General features: G+C 32.7%; 1 protein-coding gene and 1 long non-coding RNA gene across 5 annotated transcripts; one reads left to right on the forward strand and one right to left on the reverse strand.

Moving 5' to 3' along the window:
- The first annotated feature begins 3,954 nt into the window (after positions 1-3,954).
- Positions 3,955-4,470, forward strand: LOC145072945 (uncharacterized). The gene is made up of 2 exons (XR_013691200.1): positions 3,955-4,120; positions 4,332-4,470. It is a non-coding gene; the product is annotated as an uncharacterized LOC145072945 (long non-coding RNA).
- A 6,011-nt stretch (positions 4,471-10,481) lies between these two features.
- On the reverse strand, positions 10,482-15,161 carry INT4 (inositol transporter 4). Of its 4 annotated transcripts, XM_078998797.1 has the most exons (8): positions 15,035-15,161; positions 14,414-14,601; positions 14,268-14,338; positions 13,196-13,531; positions 12,928-13,035; positions 11,989-12,600; positions 11,021-11,111; positions 10,482-10,960 (listed from the first exon to the last, which is right to left on the reverse strand). In XM_078998797.1, exons 2-8 carry the CDS (start codon positions 14,544-14,546, stop codon positions 10,638-10,640), a joined length of 1,674 nt encoding a protein of 557 aa, XP_078854923.1. In that variant the 5' UTR covers positions 14,547-14,601; positions 15,035-15,161; the 3' UTR covers positions 10,482-10,637. The 4 variants fall into 4 exon arrangements, with proteins under 4 accessions (XP_078854923.1, XP_078854910.1, XP_078854912.1 ...); XM_078998784.1 differs by having other exon boundaries at positions 10,482-11,111; XM_078998786.1 differs by having other exon boundaries at positions 10,482-11,111; positions 14,930-15,037.
- Between the last annotated feature and the right edge of the window lie 344 nt (positions 15,162-15,505).

The following is a 15,505-nucleotide window of genomic DNA, read 5'->3' on the forward strand; positions in this document are numbered from 1 at the left end:
ATATATATATATATATATATATATATATATATAGAGAGAGAGAGAGAGAGAGAGAGAGCTAGGTTCATTTGTTTAAACTAAGTATTGTGTTATCATATGCATAAATGTGGGCCAATCAAAATTAAATAAATAAATAAATAAGGGTAATTTAGTAATTTGTTTAATAACTTCCAAAAATAATTCCTATAATTATGGTATTGACTTTTATTAAATCTCATTCCCCGCTTTATATAAAAACCGATTTTCTGAAAACCCTAAATTGATCCCCTCATTAAACCGTTCCAGTTATCCAAAGGATGAGCCACTATTCATCGCAGCTATAGACCCAGGGAAGAGGCATCTCCAGTGGCGAGGTGCGATGGATGTCCGGCGATTGCAGACCCATCGCACCCAAAGATTCAATCTTGAAGGCGAAGAAGAAGATCTCGACGTGGTGGTGATTTACGCGAAAATCGAAAATAAATGAAATGTCAGGTGAGATGCAGCAAGTGATGTGTGGCAGAAAATGTAACTGTAATGCTCTATCTGATTTTTTTCCCCAACATTTTTAGAAGTTATTAGATTTAATTGATTTGGTTTGGGGTTTGTTGATTGACATTGCGATCAGCGATTGGGATTAGATACGGGAAGTACTGTGGCGTTGGATGGACTGGATGTCCAGGTGAAAGGCTGTGTGATGATCTTGATGCGTGTTGTCAGATTCATGATGAATGCGTCGAGAAAAGAGGTATTGTTTGAGAATTCGATAGAATTTATTGCCTGTTTGGTGTGTACTTTTATCCTCTAATCTCTTCTATCTCTACCATTCTTTGATAATTTAAGTTTTGATGATGATTTGGTGATATAAATATGATAGTTTGAAGTGAGCTTTGAGCCCTAACAAATATAGTTGACATGAGTGAGTAATCTGTGTATGGTAGGAATGAGAATGTGAAATGTCACGAGAAATTCAAGCGGTGCATAAAGAAAGTTCAAAAATCGGGAAAGGCTGGGTTTTCTAGAGATTGCCCTGTTGACATTACAGTGCCTACAATGCAACAGGGTACGAACATGGCTATTTTATTTAGTCAGTTTGGTAACTCTAAGCTTGAACTCTAATTCACTAAGTGTAATTGCTTTGCTGCTTAAGATTAGACTTCAAATTTATATATAATTCATACAAATTCATTTTTTTTGTAAGTTACCTCACATATTAAGATTTATATCTAACATTGACCTTCATCATTGTTAGTAGGGGAAAATGACTTGCTAAGGTAATTAACTTTTCGGTATGTTCCAATTCTATCAGAATGGAATCACGAATTCCAATTCTGTTGTAACGGAATATGATATTTTCTCACTGATTTATGCATTGGATTTGTTTCCATAGAAGCAACTAATGCTTGAAGAATGGACCATGAAATTGAAAGTGACTCTTAGCAACATTATTATTCTTTTAGAATGTATTAGTGTCTTTGTTAGATTTTGATGTTTTTTTTCCCGATTTAAAAGTTTTTTTTAGTTTTGTTTTTTAATAATAAATGTAATTCTTAACAATTGTTACCCGTATTCTATAAGAATTAATGTAATTTTTGTTTTTACTCTTCAATTGATGGTTCAAGAATTTGTTATTCTACAAGAAGTTCTTAAAGTCATTATCAAGAAATAGGTTCAAGAATATTTTTATTATTTATTGTTCAAAAATATTATTATTTATTAGTAAATAATTAAATAAATAAACAAATTCTGTCAGAATGTCCGAATTAAATAAATAAATATATTCTCTCTTAAAACCTATACATATTTTGATTCTTGGTTACATCCATTGATACCTGTTAACTTTTCATTCATAATATCAACAAAGGACGATTTTTGAAAGAAAAATGTTCGATTTCCTCTATAAATCAGAAACTATATGAGAAAATTAATAAGACAATATATCAATCAAATCAATTAATTAGGAATCATCGATCTTAACTTCATCTTCTTCATATCTTCCCTGTCAGTTAATTCCTTACGCGATATCTTTTCCTTCATTTTTTCGCTGATGAAGATTGATACAATAAATTGTAAAACAAAGAGAGCTAAATGTATACATCCGCTTCAAATTGACTTTGTTCCTGTTTTAGGTTTTACTACAGCAACAAATCCGCAAATCAAAAGACAGAGAACGTTGACATTCAACACAAAGCCTAATGGTATGTCGATTTTATTTATAGGTTTCAACTTTAAGATTCAAGCCATCATTTTCTGATGTATTATTGTGGTAACCATTATGTCTCAAATTGTCACGATTTCAGTGTTTCTTTACGTCTACCCTTGCTCTTCTTTTTCAATATGTTGTTCACCCAAGTTTCTTCTTTAATCTGTTATTCTTATATTATATTTTTTGTTTTCAACATTTGATTATCATTATTGGATGTATGGTATTTGATTGTGATAATCCAATGATATTCAAAAACCATTTGTACATGATTTGGTGATAGGAAAACTTGAATTTGATTTTGCACTCTATGTGTTTGATAAAATGCCAATGAGAAGTTGTTTTCTATATCAAAAAAATTTACACGGTATATGGTGTGCGTGTTTGTGTTACTTGCTTTGCTCCTTCATAAATTTCCAAAAAAATCCATGACTTTGTATTATTCTTTTATCTATCAAGTTTTAATGCAAGTAACTAGCATCGAAATTTCATGTAGAGAAAGTAACTCGGTGATTATCTTTTGTCGATAAATACAGTGAAGACATAAGGATATGTTGAAAGATTAAAGAGTTTGAACTCCATCTCAAAATTTTGTGCATGTTTGTACCGGAAGATCACAACCGGTAGCTATCATGGCTGCTTCAACAAGAGTACATGTAAAGGTAATTCTTTTTTTCCCTTTTTGTAACTTCTGAATTTAATAAATTTGTATCCATAAGCATCTATATAATTTTATAGTAAACTAACCATCTTTTAAAGTCTCTTATTATGTGATCATGTCATGGTGTTGTTCAAGGATTTGCTGTCTCACATTGAAAAACGAATAGTAGCCACCATGTGTTAGAAAAAATGCCACAAACAATAAGTACATAATGATTGCATTGATTTTAATTTTAGAAATTTTTCTATTAGATTAACCAGCTTATTTGCCTATTATTCTTAAACAATGTGTTGCTGAAATATTTCACTTTATATATGTTGGAGTAACATCGTATAGAAGTTTGAATATGATATATTGAAATAGATTTATATTTGCAGTCATAATGGTTAGCTGGTGATTTGTTTCATGTTTTTGGGTTAAAAAGTTGTTTTTTAGATCTAAGAAATTAACAATGGCGCATATGTATAATTTGGAGATTGTAGCACGATGGTTAATTTTATCGTCATGTTGGGAACTTGATGCGTTTTAAAATGAAAGCTAAGATTAAGTTAATTCCAGCTTGGTTGTTGCTGACGAATAAATTATCTAATTAAGGCTGGTTAAGCTACAAAAGCATCGATATCGATTGTTACGTTTCTATTTTATCCCATGATACAATCACTATACTTAATTAATTGTTCTATATTCTTTTAGTTAGGAGTAGATTGATTTGGACCTATTAACCTACTATAATGGAGAAATCCATAAGTTATTATTAGTTGTAGGCATTCAAATTTGAAATTATTTCTGCTGCAGATTAGCTTTTTAACACATAATGTTGATTAGCATACTATACAGGGGAAGATGAACCGCTGACATTATCCTGTAACAAAAACGGTATATAATATTTATGTTTGTAGAAACCTATTTTTGTATTAAGTTTTTATATGATAGTAACGTGGTTAATAGAACAATTATAATTTTTTTTGGGGTTTTTTTTTTGGAACAACATTTTTTTTGGGTATTACAAAATCATATTTCTTATTACTCAAACAGATTTCTTACTCTCTATCTATATATTTGTTCACTACTAACCATTTATTTTCTGTCAAGCAGGATATTGAATTTGGGTTGTAGGGTGCAGGAAAATCTATTATTATGAGTTTCTTGGATTTTGGTCTTTTGATGGATTCTAATATAATATATATGAATTTTTCCATTACTATATAACCTCCTTCCATATTATTTTTGTTTAATATAGATTAATGGGAACCCCAACAGAAGGTACATGGCCTAGAGTAAGATCTCTACCTAATCATGTCTTGTAATAAGCAATGTTTATTTGTTTAAACAATCATTCAAGTCTGATATGAATTCATATTTTATCTTTGTTATAATGTGCTTCATGGTTATAATTAGCTAGATATTCCAAAATATAATGATTTAATAAGAAATTTATGTGGGTTGTAGTGATCTAATTACTTATTGTCGCTTTTGATTAATATGTAGGTTAATACCAAATTACTTTCTTTCATTTTGATTTTGGGAAGAGTATAAATGGTAAATTGACGGTTTGTGTGACGGACTATTAGTGTAATACAATAACTTTGTAATTTTCATTTTTAATATTATTTTTGTATTTTCTTAATTGTTTTTAAATTTACCATTAATCATAACAATTTTTTTATCTCTTATTGTACTTTGTTATCCGTGTATTACACGGGTTATAACCTAGTATATATATATATATATATATATATATATATATATATATATATATATATATATATATATATATATATAAACTTATTTTTAGGGGGCGTTTTTTTTCGTGTTTGCACCGAGCCTAAGATAACTCAGGACCGGCTTTGCCAATCGTGTAGTGGTTATTATAGTTGTACTGAACTAGCCTTGGTTTGACAACCATTAACAATAACGTTATTTTGTCTAAATTATATTCCGTCCTTATTTCATTTATCCAACAAGCAGATTAGAGTTTCCGAATTTTGAAGATACATACATGAAAGACAGAAAGAGATAAGTGAGAAATGATCATTTAAGTTAATTTAATAATTGGACATTTAAATTGATTTAACAATTGGACATTTTAGATAGAGGACAGATTAATGAAAAGTACAACATAGAAAATAAATGTATGACAAAAATGCAAAAATGGTCCCTGTGGTTTGTCATTTTTTGTGGATATGGTCCAAACCTTTTAAAAATTGGATTTCTGGTCCTTATGGAGAGGTTTGTTTGTGGAACAAGCCCTTGGGGTTAACAGCCGTTTGTTTGTGGCTGTTAAACCCCTCACGTGCATTGCACATGAGGGCATAAATGTCATTTTACTTGAGGGACCATTTTTACAATTCCAGAAATAACATATAAGACTTCCCCAACGTTCAAGTTCTTCCCCAAACGTTGTTCTGCAACTTCGAAGTTGTTCTTCCTTCTCTCATCTCTCTTTGTTAACTGTCGGGGTGTCAGTTAATCACACGATGGTTCTCTGTTTTTGTGGTAAGTTTGCTGTTGTTAAATGCTCATGGACACCAAAGAACCCAGGCAGACGTTTCTATGCTTGCCCTCAAAAGGTAAAGAAATTCGTTTGCACCCATTTTGATTTGTAATCAAATAACATTTGTTATTTTCCCCTTTTTGAAGGATTCTGCTTGTCGCTTCATCAGATGGGTTGATCCCCCCATGTGTGAAAGGTCTAAAGTCATTATTCCTGGACTATTGAGAAATATTAACCAAATGCAAGCTTGGTGCACAGCTCTGAAGATCATGTTGCTGGCTAGTTGGGTGTTTTTTGTGATTTTGTTCATAAGGTCTGTTTAGGTTTAGGTAATAGGTCAATGGGGTGGGTTTTTATTTGTTGAAGATCGATAAAAGTGTGGTTTTTTGGTGAATTAATGGTTTTGGTACTTTGACCTAGGTTCTTTGTAGTTGTTTGTAAGGTCAAAGTAAGTTGTGTATGTAGTAAATGACTTCCTGATATAAATATGAATTTTATGGAATTGCTTATGTTGTTTGTAAGGTTCTTTGTAGTTTTTGTAAGGTGAAAGAAAGGTTAATGTGAATAATTGACTATAATGGTTATAATAAACAACAATAACAAAAAACCATAATAACCAAGGCTGCAATTACATAATAGACTACAAGCATATAGTGCAATTACATTATCCCAAAATATGCAACCATATATATATGTTCTAATACTTATCATTCTAATGAAAACCAAAAGAACCATAAGTCATAAGTTGTTTAACATCAAAACACTTCCAAAAGTAGCAAATAACATCTGCCAAAACAAACACAACCTTGATCTTCAACTTCCACCTAACTTCCACCTCCTTGACCTTTGCATGTCTTTGAGTTGTGACCTTTGTTTTTGCATTTTGCACATGTTACACTGACATATTTCCTTATTAATTTTTGAACTCCATCAGGACCCACTTTACAGCCTTCTTCCTGACTTACACCATGAGTACCAGTCTGACTTTGACTCCCTCTTTGACTCTGACTCAATTTTTCATCCTCACTTTTCTTCCTCTTCTTTGTAGGCCTACCTGGTTGCGTGTGATGTATTGGAGGGACAAGTGTGGTGGGACACAAACTTTTAGGCCACATTATTCTTCCTTTTATGGGCTCTACCTTATAGGAATATGCATTCTTCCATGTATCCAACCAGTATACCTTATTGACCCACCTGTAAATGTCACCAACATCCTCTGAGTTCTTGGTCATTTCATAAAGGGTTGCAATGGCATGTTTACATGGGATGCCTATTAGCTCCCACTTTCTGCAAGTACATGTGTTGTTCCTAACATCTACAACATGTTGGTCTTGCCATGCCCCAGTGACTTGGTATTTCTCACCCCCATTCCACCTAGCAATGTAATGTGATGCATGAGACTTGTTTACATCCAATATGGTTGTTGCAGTGGGTGTTAAAGGCCCTTTTGCCTTGTCCATCACCTTCATAACATTACATATTCTCTTCATCAGGTATTGTCTAATATACTCCAAACAACCTATGATAGGCTTATCTCTTCCCTCTATTATCTTGCTGTTAAATAACTCACAAAGGTTGTTTAACAGTATATCAGAGATTGCTCTGCCTGTTAAAAAAATTAACATATTGTTTTAAGTACAAGTACACATTTAACATATAGTAATTTATGGTAATTTATGTACCTGTAAAATGGCTTCTTGCCCAGTGTTTTGGAGGAATCTTTCTAAGCCATTCACATGCCTCCTTGTCATAGTTGCTAAATTCTTTCATGCAATGTTCAAATTCAGGTACAGTGGTTGCAGTTGCACATCTCCATAAATGATCCTTGTACTCTTTCAATTTCCATTTCACTCTCATGTTCTGATGTATGTGCCTGAGACAATACCTGTGCTCAGCACATGGGAATAGTTGGGCTATTGCTGGTATTAAACCCTATAACAATAACAATAATTAAGTATTTAGTTTATATAATAATAAGTAATTAATAATACAAGTTAGAAAGAGATACCTTTTGTCGATCTGTGATAAAGGTAAAGTTAGAGTTTGAACCAAGATCCAAGTCTTCTCCTAAACACTGCAAGAACCATACCCAACTACTTTTGTTCTCTGTCTCAACAATGGCATAAGCAAGGGGGTAAATACCATTGTTAGAGTCCAACCCAACTGCTGTTAGAACCTGCCCAGGAAATGGTCCTTTCATATGCGCACCATCGAAACCCAAAAGATCCCTGAGGCCAGCCTTAAAACCTTTTTTCAGGGGACCTAAGCAAATGTAGATTCTTTTAAACCTCCTCGTTGGGTTTGATGGGTTTTGTTCACTGTAAACATCAATCTTGACAGTTGTGTCAAGATTGGTTGCTTGCAATTCAAGGACATAGTCCCTCAAGATCTCATATTGTTTCGTATAGTCACCCTCCACGATCTTAGTTGCAATAGCCTTGGCCCTGAATACTTTGTCAATAGAAACACCAACCTTGAAGTCCTTTTGAAGTTGTTCCTGCAAAGCTCGAAGAGGAATCCCTGGATTCGTGTCAATTTGGTCCATGATTCGCTTGGATATAAAAGTAGCAGTGCAAGCTCTAATCTTCCTACTTTGAAGGCAAGTATGGTTGTCATTTAATGTCCTTACAAACCAAGGAGATTCTGTGTTTGACCTAGAAGCATGAAGGAACCAACTACAGTTTACTTTTTCTGAATTGACCTCTTTGCCCTTGCTTTTATTTTTGGTATTAAGGCCCACCACCCCACTTGCATTGATGACAGGGACTACACCTCTACATAATGCCCGAAGTCTAAGCTTGTCATTCTTTTTATAATATAAATTCCTCCTAGTTTCTAGTGCGTGCATGTCAATTTTTTCTTTCAATTCTTTCTTTGATTTAAACTTTTGCCCAACATAAAAACTGGCCTTATGGATATTGCCAAGACTGCATCTTTTCTCCTTAGCCAGATTTTTAAGAACACATCTTCTTTTCCTTTCATCTTCTGACCCTTCATCTAAAGAATCCCATCTATCATTGTCAATGACTTCTATGTCCTCATGTTCATCATTTGTCCCAACCCCGTTATGAAACTCATCCATTTGAACACAACCATAATCCTTATCAAGATTGAGGTTAAAGTCAGTCATATCCACCTCCACTTCTGATACATTGTTTTCATCATCAACAAGTTCATCATATTGTTCTTCTGATTGTTGCCCAAGATCATCACTGTCAGCAGACTTTTCATGTTCAGACTGATGGTCTTCAACATTCTCATCTTCTGGTGGTTGATAATGTTCTCCATCAAAAGGATCAAAGTGATCATGAGAAAAGTTCTCATAATGAAAGTCATCATAATCAAAGTTATCATGGTCACCACCTTGATCTTGTACCACATCATCCATGTTAGCATGCTCAACCTCTTGATCTTGAACCACATCATCCATGTTAGCATGCTCACCAGCTTGATCTTGTACCATATCATTTAATTTAGGATTCTCACTACCTTGATCTTGTACAACATCATCCAATTTAGCATGATCACCACCTTGATCTTCTACTACATCATCCAATTCAACTAAACAAAGTTTTTTGGCACAAGAACTTTGACCAACTATTGAGTTCACCCTTACATTTCTTCTATACTGTGGTGAAACTTCTGTAGGGACTTTGTCATAGAGTATCAAGGACATATACCCTGCCAACTGTGTTTGATCATCAGCTTCATCTATCATTAGGGTTTTATGCTTTGCTGGTATTTGAGGTACATTTGCTTCTTTTGGAAGATCACCATCACAGAGCTCCTTAATAATAACTTTTTGCTTTCCTTTTGGAGACATAAAATAGGTCAGCAAATTAGTTTGTCCATGTTCTGTATACACTTCAATGACCTTGTTATCTCCAATATACTGAGCCAAATTCAAGACATCATCATCATTCCCTAAAGCTCTGAGGCCAAAATCCAAGTCTTCATGAGGAATCCTAAAATGGTAATATATTACTGGGGGTACAGAGTAACCTAGCTCAACCATCATTGCGTCTAGTTCATGAACTGAGAACTCATCAGTGTCTACTAAATCAATATATCTCACTTCACCTTTAACATATTTCGTGTTTGGAAGCTTCGTAAAATTTCCACCATGGTGTAGCTTTATGCTGAACATTGTTGGTACACGCTCTACAAGATACAAAAAACATTAAGTAACAAATTATCAGATGTTTGCATTTTTGGCTTAATTCTTCAGATCATCAAGAAACCTAACAAAATTTCGTAAACAGAGGATAACTGAAACTAACCATATTCATTTGTGATGTCATACGTCTCGCCTTTTGGCCTAATCGCCCACATTACGAACACCATTTACAGTTGAAAAGCAAAAACAAGTAAACACCTTGGACCAAATCTTGATTAGGGTTTTTGCGTTAAAAACGAATGACGAATTAGATGGAAGTGGAAGAGATAACTAAATATTTTGTGATTTTGTGTGTAATATGGCGCTAAGACGGTAACAGGCGAGTTTATTTCTGGAATTGTAAAAATGGTCCCTCAAGTAAAATGACATTTATGCCCTCATGTGCAATGCACGTGAGGGGTTTAACAGCCACAAACAAACGGCTGTTAACCCCAAGGGCTTGTTCCACAAACAAACCTCTCCATAAGGACCAGAAATCCAATTTTTAAAAGGTTTGGACCATATCCACAAAAAATGAAAAACCACAGGGACCATTTTTGCATTTTTGTCTAAATGTATCATATCATAGAGAACGAGGAATATAGAAACGTTTTTAACAATTTAGTCACATCTAGTCTAATAAATAAAGATTTTTTTTGTGCACATATCACATTCTCATTCAATTTGTCAAATATCATTTTGTGGTTATTTTGAATTAATTTTTCTCTCACATGTCATTTTATGAGTTTTCTTAGTTTATTAAATTCCACATAATATTTTAATTTAGTAATTACAATAAATATAGTAATAAATAGATATCAATTTTATTAATGGACTTACCTTCTAATTTTCAAATTTCCAAATTAAAGCTCATTAGTTATTTTATTTAAATTATTATTTGTTAAAATTTAAAAAATAAATATATCATTTCAATTTCAATAATTCATTATTTTTTTTTTATTTTCTTATAAATTCAAAGTTCTCGATCTTTATATTTAACTTTTTTTTTAAAATTAACTCATGTAATACATGGTCTCACAACTAGTTTTCACCAATAAAAGACAAGAAAAAAACCTTCCAAACTCACGTAACTAAGCTTAGATAAAACACAAAAACCATTTCAAATCCCTACTTAAACTAAAACCTAAGAAGCTGATTTAATCTCCTCATCTTTGCTACAACATAACGTCGGTCGATACCCTTTTTCCAACATCTTCTCCACCTCTTCAAACTGCAACCCTTTCGTCTCCGGGACAAGTAAAAATATTGCCACAAGTCCCACAGACGAAAAGGCTGCAAACAAAAGAAACGTTCCCGCAGACCCTAATGCTTCTGTCAGGGTTAGGAATGTTTCACTGACAATTAAGTTTGAAACCCAATTCGAAACCGCCGCAATCCCTCCGCCAGTGCCTCGGTAACGTAAAGGGTATATCTCGGAATTTACAATCCAAGGCACAGTCCCCATACCTGGAGCATAGCATAGAATGTATAATCCGAGGACTAAAACCGTCAAAATGCCAAACTTACTTGGGCAACCGTAAGTGTACCATGTACGATGTTGTGCTCGGCATGTGGATCGTGTGACAGTGTCTGCAACCAAACATGCCCCTGCATTGTACTGTTCAATGTATGAGATAATTAGCAACACACTTTTGTTTAATTAACTAATAGGTTTAAATGCAAGATATAGCAATGTACTCTCATTAATTGTTTATAATATCTTAGTTTCATTATTTTTGTTAAAACGTCATTGGTCATAGTATAAAATATATACCGAATTATAGTAATGAAATATGTCATCCCTATACGCAACAATCCACTGCTATAATTGTTTTTTTTTTAATGTGTAATGTTCTAATAAGAAAATAAATCAGAAAATACAATGTTATAATTAGGCAGGTTCATAAAACTACAATATCTTAACAAGAAAAACTATGTTCTAATAGAAATGAGAGTAGGATGTTTTAATAAAAAATATAAATAGAATGGGATTATCAGTTTCCGTTATTATAATTTGGTAGAATTAACAATGTATGATGTCTTTATAAGAAAATGATTGAAATTCCAACGGTAAATCTGGGTAGAATTTACAAAGTACAATGTCTTAATAAGAAAATTTCAGAAAGCACAATGATGTAATAGGAAGAAATGAAAGTATAATGATGTAATAGGAAGAAATGAAAGTAAGATGTTAAAATAAACAAATACACCTAACAAGATTATTTACATCGTACTTTGACTAATAGGGTTAAATGCAAGAAACGGAAATGTACATTCATTTCTTCCTATTACATAATTATATTTTGATAAATCTACCAAATTATAACAGTGTCATTGAAATACAAATCAATCTTGACTGCTATAATTGGTAGATTTTTCAAAGTACAACGTCGTAATAAGAAAAACTACAAACATTAAAAATGAAAGTAGGATGCTATAATAGACAAATAATGAAAGTACGTTGCCAATTCTTAATACAAAATATCAAAACTTACAATATTTTGTCCGTTGGCACAAAAGGCGCAATCAGAGGAAGCTCTCAAGCAAGTCATGCAGTTCCAAGACGCAGGACTCGATGCCATTTTGAAATCCAAACATGTGGAATTAACCCCAAAATGATTCGATTCGATCACACTAACAATCGGAGCATGAATCGAAGCTTGAAAGAACATAATCGATAAAACAACAAGGCAAACAATGATTCCAATCATTGAAACAATCATCAACCTCCTTCTCCCAAACCTATCAACAAACAACATACTTAAAACCGTGCCAATGGAATTGAGCCCCGTGGTAATGAGCGAAAGTGCTAAAGCTGTTCTATTGGAGGCGAATCCTGCAAGTTGAACAATCGTTGGACTGTAATACATTACGGTGTTGATTCCCACGAATTGTTGGGCGACTTGAACTGTGATTCCGGCGTATAATCCCCTTCGGACAATTTTATTACCAAATGCACTTTTTATCTTTGAAAAAGGCCCATCTCCTGTTGATCTTTCATCTTCTTTTTGGGTTTCGATGGATAATTGTAACGATTTTAGTTCTTGTTCTACTTCGTTAGCCGGATAAATCTTTTCAAGGATTTCTGTTGCCTCTTTTATCCTATTCTGGTCAAACATAGGTTGTGTTAATGTTTCTATTTTTTCATATTTTTAGGACTAGGTTACATATTCGGTCTCTGTCCTTTACTCAAAATCACAATTTCGGTCCATTTTCTGAAATCTTCCAAACGTTGTTCTTACGTTTGCATTTTCTGAAATCTTCTAAAACTGGACCACACTTGCAATTTTGAGTAAAACGTAGGGACCGAATCTGTAACAACATGCAAACTTAACCACAAATTAAGAAAGATTTCATAAACTGGACCAAACATGAAATTTTGAGTGAAACACAAGGACCAAAATCGTAATTCAGTCTATTTTTAGTCTTTTTACCTGGCCATACAACCATCTCGGGGACTCAGGGAGAAAACACATCAAGATAAACTGCACCAAAGGTGGAACTCCAGCTATCCCAAGCATCCAACGCCAGTTTCCACGTGTCTACAAAAAAAAAAAACAAAAATCATCATTACAAATATATATATATATATATATATATATATATATATATATATATATATATATATATATATATATATATATATATATATATATATTTTTATGTCAAAAAGTTAATAGATTGATTGTGTTAAAAGTGTACCTTAGCGAAAGCTAAATTGATGAGGTAGGATAAGAACTGTCCTCCTGTAAGGAGTAAGCCATTAGTGCTAACAAGCGCACCTCTGATTCTAGCAGGAGAAGCTTCAGAGATGTATAATGGTGATGTCATGGAGACTATTCCAACACCCAAACCAACAAAAAGTCGACCCGTGATTATGACCCATGGGTTTGGAGCTAGAGCCATGACTATTGAACCAATCATGAATAAAAAGTCAGCACACATTATTGACTTTTTTCTCCCGAATCTATCGTTCATCCATCCACCGAATGCTGCACCAATGATAGCTCCAGCTACAGCTGTGCTAACAATCGTTTCCTGAAAATTCAAACAGGGAATGTTGGATCTTTTGTGAGGAAACTTGTAATTAAAAAATGGGCTTAAATGTAAGAAATAACAACATACTTTTGTTGATTTGTTTATTATTGTATCCTACTTTCACTTCTTTTAAAAAAAAAATGCACGTGGATTATAACAAATGTCATCCAAATGCACCGCAATTTTCATAGTTAACAAGAAAAAAGAATTGAAAATAAAACGTTTTAGTAGAAATAAAGGAAAATAATTTTTGCTATAAAACACAAAAAAAAAAAATGAAAATGAAAGTAAGTTGTTTTTTTTTTTTTTTTTTTTTTGCATTTCGTCGAACAAAAAGTAGCATATTTCAACTTTATCGAAGTCATAGGAAGTAAATTACGATTTTTGAACAAATAATTGTGTAGATTTTTCAAAGTACATTTAATAAGAAAAGGAATTGGAAATAAAATGTTGTAGTAGAAAGAAATGAAAGTACATTGATGTTTCTCACATTTAGGCCGGACAAAAAGTAGCATATTTCAACTTTATTAAAGTGAAAATTAACAAATTTGGACTTGGAACAAAGAATTGAGTTGGGATTCTTTGGGTTTTACGTGACAATATAAGGTTGTATAACATGTTACAAAGTATGCATATATCAACTTTGAATTTGATAAATATTAATTTTAACATAAAAATGACAATTAGGAGAATGAATTTTATCGATTAGAAAGAAAGGATCTAATTTGTAGCTTACTTGCAACCACGTATGCCTTTCAACTTCTTGAAAATCATCTCGGATATATAGAGAGGCACCCGAAATTACCCCTGTTTTTTGAGTAAAATCATTAATATAAACATAATTTTAAATTTTTTTTTTTTAAAAACAAGAGCATAATTTACCTGTATCATAACCAAATAAGAGCCCTCCAATTCCAGCAGAAAGAGCAAGCAGCATTATATAAGGTTTACCCCAAATGATCTTAAAACATTCTGAAAACTCGGTTTTATTTGGTTTTGTAACACCCCCTTCCATTTTCCAATTTCTTTTTGTATATTGACAATAAATTATCAAAAACTAAAAACACAACCTGCAATGAAAAACAAACGTACCCAATGCTCAAAATTTTGCTAAAATGTCAATAAAATTCTGTACGACATATCATCAAACACTTTTTATGCAAAATCGACCATGTTCAGCTTTCATGCAAACAACTCAGTCATCAATGAGATGATTCATCTGAACTTGTTTAAAATCAAACCACTAACTAAGATACTAAGATTAAGGTCTAAATTGCGCCCTAATTTGTTTACTCAAACTGAAAGCACGCAAAGATCACAGTTTTTCTTCTGTCGAAGCATGCAAGACAAACATAAAACATAATTTGAAAGATAAAACATGTTTTGAACAACCTTCACCTCAAGAAAAAGGAATTATTGGGTATTCAACTTTGATGCTTTCAAAAACCGATAACGAACGGAAATTCAATGCAAGAATTGAAATAGAAGATACAAGTAGTGTACCTTAAGGATAATATCTCTTTTCTTCCTCTTATCTGAATTTAAAAACTAAAAACCTCGTCTATTTAGGAAGAGTATTGGTTGAATAGAATGAGAATCATGGCATCGGATTTAGTGGAAGGATAGTAGGAACTGGATTCTAGTTGGTTGTTTTTGAGTTTCCTGCTTTAAATGATCCTGTTACAACTCTGACAGAATCCAACGTAAGTTTCAGTTACATCCTTTGACTTATAGTTATTGTTCATTTCTGGCTTCTTTTCACAATCACAGCCATTTATGTTAATTGAAAGCTAACATTTGTTTTATTAATTTTAGTGAACATATTAATTACAGATTGTAAAAGTTAATTTCATGTTTTGGTTATTTACCACATTGGTTAGTGAATATCTGAATTAGAAAAAAAAAAAAAAAAGAAATATAAAATTGAGATAATTTAACTCGATTGTTATTAAGCATTTTAATTGAATTTAACCA

The sequence above is a fragment of the Lactuca serriola genome, chromosome 1 (genome assembly GCF_051521515.1).
Source record: "Lactuca serriola cultivar US96UC23 chromosome 1, Lser_US96UC23_V15, whole genome shotgun sequence".
Lineage (NCBI taxonomy): Eukaryota > Viridiplantae > Streptophyta > Magnoliopsida > Asterales > Asteraceae > Lactuca > Lactuca serriola.

Excerpts from the sequence above, each read along its gene's own strand:
- INT4 (XM_078998784.1), bottom strand. The coding sequence starts at position 14,546 with ATGGAAGGGGGTGTTACAAAACCAAATAAAACCGAGTTTTCAGAATGT. Across the intron at positions 13,532-14,267 it reads AAAGGCATACGTGGTTGCAA|GAAACGATTGTTAGCACAGC; the intron begins GTAAGCTACAAA and ends TTGAATTTTCAG. Across the intron at positions 12,601-12,927 it reads CGAGATGGTTGTATGGCCAG|AATAGGATAAAAGAGGCAAC; the intron begins GTAAAAAGACTA and ends ATGTTTGACCAG.